This window comes from Leptonychotes weddellii, chromosome 2 (assembly GCF_054177405.1).
Source record: "Leptonychotes weddellii isolate Sample4059 chromosome 2, ASM5417740v2, whole genome shotgun sequence".
Classification (NCBI taxonomy): Eukaryota; Metazoa; Chordata; class Mammalia; order Carnivora; family Phocidae; genus Leptonychotes; species Leptonychotes weddellii.
The window spans coordinates 87244126-87252618 of record NC_138370.1 but is presented as its reverse complement, the minus strand read 5'-3'; the positions used below and the strand labels follow the sequence as shown (position 1 = coordinate 87252618).

Here is an 8493-nt window from a genome sequence, read left to right as displayed (position 1 = left end):
CCAACTGCCATCCACCAGGGAGGTTACTGATCAGATTTCCGCTTTCTAAACTACAACCCTTTTCCATCCTGTCTCCCTAGGACAGTTTCTAGGGCATCATGATTGGATTTTTGCTGGTCCTCAATCACACATTCATAGACTTCTTTTCTACATACACGTACCAGTGGATTGATCCAGATTTTCAAGGGATTCTTTGCATAAATCAAGTAATGGCTTTGAAGCCCATCACCAGTTTTATTTAGTTTAGCCCTTTCTTATCAGCATAGATAGATCTAGTAGAATCTCATTGCTATTGGAAGCTAAGTTTCCATTTTAAGGCAACTTACTTTTCCCAGGTTGATTTCTTTCCAACTCTGGGCCTGTTCTTTGGCCTAGCCTTTGGTGAAACATTTTTATAGTACAGACAGCTGCCCTGCCTAGGATATGCCTGGAAAAATAGGCACCTTTAAATAAGGAGCAAAGGAGAAAAGTGAAAGGGAAAAGAGAAACAGCAGATGAGAAAAATGGGTTACAGATTTCTTTCTGTACAACAAAGGAAACATTTTTCTGAAGAAATGCAAGTTTTATTTGAGCCAACCAGCCAACTATTTTATTGGAAAATGTTAACATTGGAAAAATGTTAACACTCATGTGAACTCACTGCAACAGAATTGAAACTACTGACTACTTTATGTAATAGGAATTTAAAGGCTCCCAGAATGATGGCAGGTTTTACATTCTAAGAATCAGTTAGGGCATTCAAATAGAGATCAACTGTCTCTGATTGACATTTTTAATAACCCTTTCTTTTAAAAGATAGAGTTTTAGAAATGTAACCTAAGATTCTCCTATCAATCTTGGAACTGTTACTTGAGATTGGATTTTTAAAGTATCTTTCAATATCAAGTTTTCCAAGGTCATTAAGTTAGTTGCAAAAGGATGCTTCTCAAGGTGGAGACGCTTACCTTCATTAACTTCATCATTTTCTTTGTCCACTTGTGCTTTCAGAACATATCGCTTTATAAGTCTTTTCATTATCTGCTGTTGATCAAAAAGAAATAATTATATCATCAATGATACACATAAGTAACATGGATCCTATTCTCCAAAGAGTCTTACATACCTGTAAAGCAAACGCAGCTCAGGAGAGAGAAATTTTATCTAACTAATTATAGAAGATTCACCCAGATTTCAGAATTCAACCATTTTTCACCTTCTATTGAGACTTACTGCATAATCTACAAACATTCTCCCCCACCCCTAGGAATGGAAGAAGCTATATAAAAAAAAGTTAAGTTGGAGAATTTAAATTCATCGTTTCTCTTTAAGATGTGCTGACATCGCACTATCATCTATAAACACTACCTTATCTTTCACTGTTAAAAAAATATGAATATACGCTCAACAGAGAAAAGTTGGAAAACACAGAAAAGAAGAAATAAACAAAGATCATCAATTGTCCCACTATCCAAAGATAATCATAATTGTTATTTTGGTGTATGTCTCTTTAAATTTTGTATATGCACTAAATACTATATGTATATTTTATGTTTTCAAAATACCATATATTCTGTTATATTGTATGCTTTCTTCTCATAGCAATATATATTGTAAATATATTTCAATCTAAATAAATGCTCTTACAGGATAACTGTTTATCCATAAGGAAAAAATAAAATAAAATTGGAGCCCTACTTCATACCATACACACAAAAATTAATTCCACATGCATCTAAAATGTGGAAGACAAAGCTTTTAAATCCTTTAAAAGAAACCATAGGAGAATGTATTTATAAATTCAGTGTAGAGCTGGATGTTTTATAAACAAGATAAAAAATTCCAATTATAAAAGAAAAGATTGATAAATTCAACATTATTACTCTTAAAACTTCATTAAAACTTCTGGTTATAGAGATACTATAAAGAAAATTTAAAAAGCAAGCCACAAACTGGAAGAAAATATTGGCAATACTTACAACTGATAAAGAATTTAATTTGTATCTAAAATATATGAAGAACTTTATTCAAAAAAAAACCTCAAATAACCCAATAGAAAAACAGGGCAAAGACAAACAGGCATTACACAAGAATGGAATCATGAATAGTCAGTAGGCATATAAAACAATCTCAAATTCGTTTCTCGGGGAAATATAAATTACAATTAAAAGGAGACACAATTTCCCATCTAAAAAGGGAAAAAATTAATAAATCTTATAATGCCAAATGTTGGAAAGAATATAAGTCAATGGGGACTTTTATGCTTTACTGGCATGAGTATAAACAGACCACTTTGAAAAGCAATTTGGCATTATCTTTTAAAGTCGAACACTGGCATATCCTTTCACCCAGAAAGTCCACTTCTTGATACAGAGCCTGGAAAAACTTTATACATGTGGACCAAGAGACATAAACAACAATGTTTATAGCAATCTTGTCCAAAGTAGCAAACACAAATCTGGAAACAGTCTAAACAAATACCAACAGGAGGATAGAGAAACCATGGTATGTTACACAATGTAATCTCATTGTGTTCACTAATGAAATTAAATAATGAAATTAGTGAGCCATAGCCACACACAACAGGATGGATGAATCTTAGAAGCATAAATGTTGAATGAAAAATTCAGTTTGCAGACTTCACAAAGTATGAAACTATTCTTATAAAGTTCAATAAGTAAATCTACATAATGCATTGTTAGGAATACTTTTATATGTAATAAGTCTATATTTGAAAAGGAAACCAAAACAAGAGGATGAGAAACTCAAACTTCAGCTTAGGTGGAGGCAAGGGGTGGGCCAGGGAGGAGCACCTAAGTAGAGGCAATGGACAGATAATGTTACCATTCTTAGGCAAGTGGTGGTTCCCACAGGCGTACATGTAATTATAATTTATTATGTGTTACTCACATTCTTGTGCATATATCAAATATCACACTAAAAAAAAAGGAAAGGGGGAAAAAAAGGCCTGAGGTAAAATGAAGATATAGTAGGAATAGAAAATATATCTTAATTTTAAGAAAGTAGAAATCATGAAGCTAAGTGACCTATTAGATGCCAAGCTCAAGAAAAGGGAGAAATCTAGGAATATTCAAAATGTCTGTCTCAAAGAATAACAGATCAAGAGAGAAACTATGCAACTGGAAAGGAAAAACCCATTTTACCAATCGCAGTAAATTAGAAAACCTATTGAATTCTGTGGAATCTAGACTTCAGGGCAGACTCACAGCTGGGTGGATCTTGGCCTGGACTTGCTCATTTATTCACCAAATATTTATTGAGAGCCAACTCTGTGCCAGGTACTGTACTAAATGCTAGGGAATCCAAAATAGGACAGTCAGCTCCTACTCTAATAAAATGTCATTGGAACAATTCACTATGATAGGTGGACATGTCAGGGATCTAATTAACTTTAGGGGATAGCAAAGGTGATTCCTATAGAAAGAAAATACAAAGAAATAGATATCAGTTAAAAGCAACTTGAGGGGCACCTGGGTGGCTCAGTCGTTAAGCGTCTACCTTCGGCTCAGGTCATGATCCCAGGGTCCTGGGATCGAGCCCTGCCTAGGGCTCCCCCCTGCTTGTGTTCCCTCCCTCGCTGTCTCTTTCTCTCAAATAAATAAATAAAATCTTAAAAAAAAAAACAAAAAAAGCAACTTGAAAGGCCATAATACAAATCAGTGGGAAAGAAAAGACTATTCAACAAATAGTACTAAGACAAGAACTATCCTTTTGGGAAAATTAAAATTAGATCTCTACCTCATATCACATATAAAACAAATTTTTCAAGAGTCATATAGACAAAAGATCTAAATGTGAAAAGCAAAATTTTGAAAGGAATAGGGAAATACTTCTTGAAAAAGCTAAAGGAAAGGATAAGCTATAAGGAAAAGATTAGTAAATCTGACTGTATTAAGACATTTTAAAACTTTTATACAAGAAAGAATACCAATGAAATGTAACCTTATGTCAAATGGGATTCTTTCTGGTTGTCCTGACATTGTTGATAAATCCAAAACTGATGAGAAAGGATGCTAAGTTCTCCATGGTCCAAGACCAAGTTTTCACTAGCAGTTGGGGCCAGCCACCCTCCCTCAAGGCTTACTGAGAATCACCAGACCAGTACTTACCACCAACTTCCTCCTCACTCCACATAAGGAAAAGGACTGAAAGATGGGAGGGATCACGGGCCTTTGGGGTGGAGATGTTCTCTCTCTGGGTGGAAGGGAGGTGGTGTACCTCCATTCCCCAGAAGCCAAGGGAGGGGAAAAAGCCAAGGCAATCACTCATAAAGATTAGAGTTGCCTTGGGACACCTGGGTGGCTCAGTTGGTTAAGCGTCTGCCTTCAGCTCAGGTCATGATCCCAGGGTCCTGGGATTGAGCCCCATGTCGGGCTCCCTGCTCATCCAGAAGCCTGCTTCTCCCTCTCCCACTCCCCCTGCTTATGTTCCTGCTCTTGTTATCTCTCTCTGTTGAATAAATAAATAAAAGCTTTAAAAAAAAAAAGATTAGAGTTGCCTAAACCAAAGTCTTGGCATCCTGCTCCCAATTAAATATCAATTCCAGCAAACTTGCCGACCTGCTCCTGGCAATTAAGTCAGGGAGAAAAAAGAACTCAGTTAAGAGTGGAACAGCCATTGGGCCAACCTGTACTCCCATTATTTGGCAAACAGATAAAATTTCCACTACATTGGGTGGAAGGCAGTAGTACACATCAGTGGGAAAGGGGGGTCTTCAATGAATGGGGCTGGGATGATGAGCTGTCCCTATGGAAAAGGTGAAAATTAGATGTGAACCTTAAATCAGAGCTAGGTCTCTGCTTCAGGAGCTGTGCAAAAGGGAAGGTAGCCCACATGGCCTTTCCAAACCCTCTCAACATGTCCTCCAACCCAGTTACAGAGGCAGCACATGGGTGCCTGCCACAGTGAGGACATTAGAACTTGGTCAACTTTAGAGCAGTAGTGACAAACAAGGAGGAAGCTGCACCTACAGTTCACTCAAGTGAAAAGATGCTTGCTCCTTGGCTTCTTTTTCCCATTCCACATAGCAGAGGATTAGCACCTCGATGAGTTAGCAGGGGGATGTATGTACAAAGCAGACCACTGCCTTTCTCCAATAGAGACATGGAAAGGTTTAGCTTGTGCTAGGAGTAAGGAGAAGAGCTTTAGATTTGGAGATTCATGGTTCAAGATAAACTTAACTGTCTCTTTAATTACAAAAATGAGACTTTTTAATAACCAAGTCACTGGAAAGTTACAGAGTCTTGACAAGATGTGTAAAGGGATCTTCCATCCAGTGGAAAAGAAGAATCCAAAATAGGACAGTCAGTGGAAAAATACTGACAACAAAATCATTTTATACACTCATAAGCTGAGATTCCTTAATGAACCCATTACCCAAAGTTAAAAGACAAACCAAAACTTAAGAGAAGTGGTTTGCAAAATACATCAACAAAGAATTGGGATGAAGACTATTATAGAATCTTGAGAAGTCAAGAAGGAAAAGACAAATAGCCAATTAGACTTAGGAAAAGGAATTTAAATTCACAAAAAAGGAAATCTGAATGATCAACATATAAAAAGATGTTCAATCCCACTAGTAATCAGAGAAGAGTAAATTAAAATAATGAATACATTTACACCTATGAGTTTAGCAAACATTTTTCCTTCTGAAAAAATTCAAATCTACGGAAGAGTTGAAAGTAAAATGAATTCACATATACCCTTCACCTAGATTCACCAATGTGAGAAAGTTGCTACACTGCTTTATCTCACCCTGTGTCTGTATTATTATTATATTGCTAAGGCATTTGAAAATAAATTTCAAACATCATGTCCCTTTATCCGTAATAACTTCTATATTTCCAAAGAACAAGAATATACTCTTATATAACCAAGCCACAATGATCAAACCTTAGAAAAAGTAACATGAGTCAAGAACTGTGTAATACATAGTCCATATTCAGTCTCTTTTTTCTAACTGAGGAACAATATTGCTTTCAGATGTTATTTATCTTTACTCTTCCTTAATCTGGAATGGTTCCCTGGCCTTTGTCTTTCATGATACCAACATTTTTGAAGATGTACAGGGCAGGTGTTTTTTAGTAGGCAAAATTTTTAAAATCTGTTAATACCAAGTGCTTCTGAGAACAGTGAGAAACTCTTGTACCACGTTGCTAGAAATATAAACTGATATAACTTCTCCCAGGTATGTCATCCAGAAAACCACAAATGTGCAAGAGGAGACATTTACTAAGATGCTCATTACAGCATTATTTATAATAGTGAAAGAAAGAAAATAAGCTAAATATTCATCAATAGAGGAATGAATAAACAAAAATGGTTTATTCATACAATGGAACATTATACTACAGCAGTGAGAATGAAAAACAAGATATACATGTACCAATATAGGTAATTCTCAAAAGCATAAAGATAAGTGGAAAAAGAGCAGAATATGTAGTATATTACTCACTTATGTATATTTTAAAAACACATAAAACTAGTACATAAAGATATGAATGTACTTATATATGTAATAAATATATAAAAGCATGCATGGGAAGAACACACTTGAACTTCAAGATCGTGAAGATCACTGGGGAAGGATGAAGGCTAATGTGATAGAGTAGGGGCATTTAGTTGTATCAGAAAATCCTTACAAAAAAGGTCCAAAAAGAATATGGGAAAATGTTGACATTTATTCAATCAAGACGGTAGTGGTACAGATGTCCAACAGGATATTTGTGGTACCCTTCTGGTTTGAAATAGTTTATAATTAAAACTTAAAATAAAAACTATTAAAATGTTCTTCTGAGTAGGTTTTTAATGCTGCCTAACAAATTGATGTGCCTCCCCAGCCTGTGCATTCCTTCCATTTCCAGCAGCAACAGCCCTTCAATTATAATAAATAGACAAACATTTCTCACTTTTACAAACAAAGCTGTAAAAACTTTAGCTAATACATAAACTGAGAGCAAGTCAGAGCTTATAAAAGGGTCTTGTTTAGAACCATTCAGAAATGTGTTATTTAGAAATCCTATCTACAAAAAATAAAACTGCTTAAAAATGAAAAGGAGGCAGAAGGAGTTTGGAGTAAGAAAAAAATCTCTGAATTTGAACAGGTCTTTATTTATTAGCTGAGTGAACCTAAGGTGCTTTAACTCTCTAAGCTTCCATTTCCCCATAGAAAAAAATGGGGCAATAAAAACTCAGAGGTTGTACAGATTAAATCATCAAATGCATGTAAAAGCAGAATTTCTGCTTAGAAGAGGTTCATTCTTGCTAGTATTATTTATAAAGATAAAATTTGAAGGCTAAGATATTGCTACCCACATGCTCTAGTATGATACTCTCTAAAATATTTAACATTATCCAAAACTATGCTTATAAGAAACCTATGAAAAGTTATATTTACTGCCAGAAAGGAAGATGATTGGAAAATAAAATATTTTAAAAATTCAAATAGAGTACAGGTTCCCCAGAAATACCTGTGCAGAGTCACTCAGATTAAATTCCCTCACTGAAGGGAAAATAGATAGATACATTCATCTTTAACCTATAGGGAAAATTATGGTTACAGGCTTAAATTTTTTCCCTTCAAAATTGGGTGTTTTAGGTTTTCCATGTATCCCACAAAAATTCTCATTTTTTAAAAAAATTTCATCTTAATATTTACAGCTTAAATATTTTTGATATCTGCCACTGTACTAAATTTGAGCTTCTCTACAAGGCAAGAAGACACCTAATGTTGGATTGAAATCAGTTGCCCCACACATGACACTACCTGGCAATAGTCCACCCCTCAGTTCATGTTGGAAAGATAATTCATGTGAATTCCAAAATTATGTGCAACTCAGAGAAGGGGCAAAGGTTAGCCATTTCCATTCTGTTAGGTAGCTTGCGTGGTGAACCTGAGGCAGTATTGTGTAAGCAGTTAAAAAAGTGGGCTGCAAGGGCAAATTGCCTGTATTTGAGTTGTGACTTCATTATATACAAACTGTGGAACCTTGGCAACTTAATCTGTATAATGGAAATGTTATAATCTACATTGTAAAAGAGATAATATAGGTAAATTACACAGTAGGTGCTCAATTAACATAACTATTATGCTCTCATTATCAAGTATGCTTCTGTAAAGCAAATCTTCATTAACCAATCTTAATAGTGACGGTTATATGGGCAAGGATCATAAAACATATGTGACACACAAAATTACCATTATAAATATTATCTTTAAATTTTCAACTAATTCCTTAATCAAAGCCAGTACCAAAAACTAAATTGGCCAATAACAGATTCATCATTTTCCCTTCTTGGTCAAGTTACTAACTAATGGAATAGAAAACTAATGGAATAGAAGTCTATAGACATTGGGGAGGGTATGTGCTATGGTGAGTGCTGTGAACTGTGTAAGACTGTTGAATCACAGACCTGTACCTCTGAGACAAATAATACATTATATGTTAAAAAAAAAGAAGAAGAAGAATATAGCAGGAAGGGGAAAATGAAGGGGGG

The 8493-nt window shown here is 35.1% G+C and overlaps 1 protein-coding gene across 1 annotated transcript in view; it reads right to left on the bottom strand.

The window, feature by feature from the left end:
- Nucleotides 1-8493, bottom strand: part of TRPC3 (transient receptor potential cation channel subfamily C member 3) — a 68566-nt gene that overhangs the window by 3060 nt on the left and 57013 nt on the right. Inside the window, exon 11 of the mRNA XM_081811937.1 lies at nucleotides 945-1020. Within this exon, the coding sequence (XP_081668063.1) occupies nucleotides 945-1020 (76 nt within the window). The remainder of the gene's footprint in view (nucleotides 1-944; nucleotides 1021-8493) is intronic.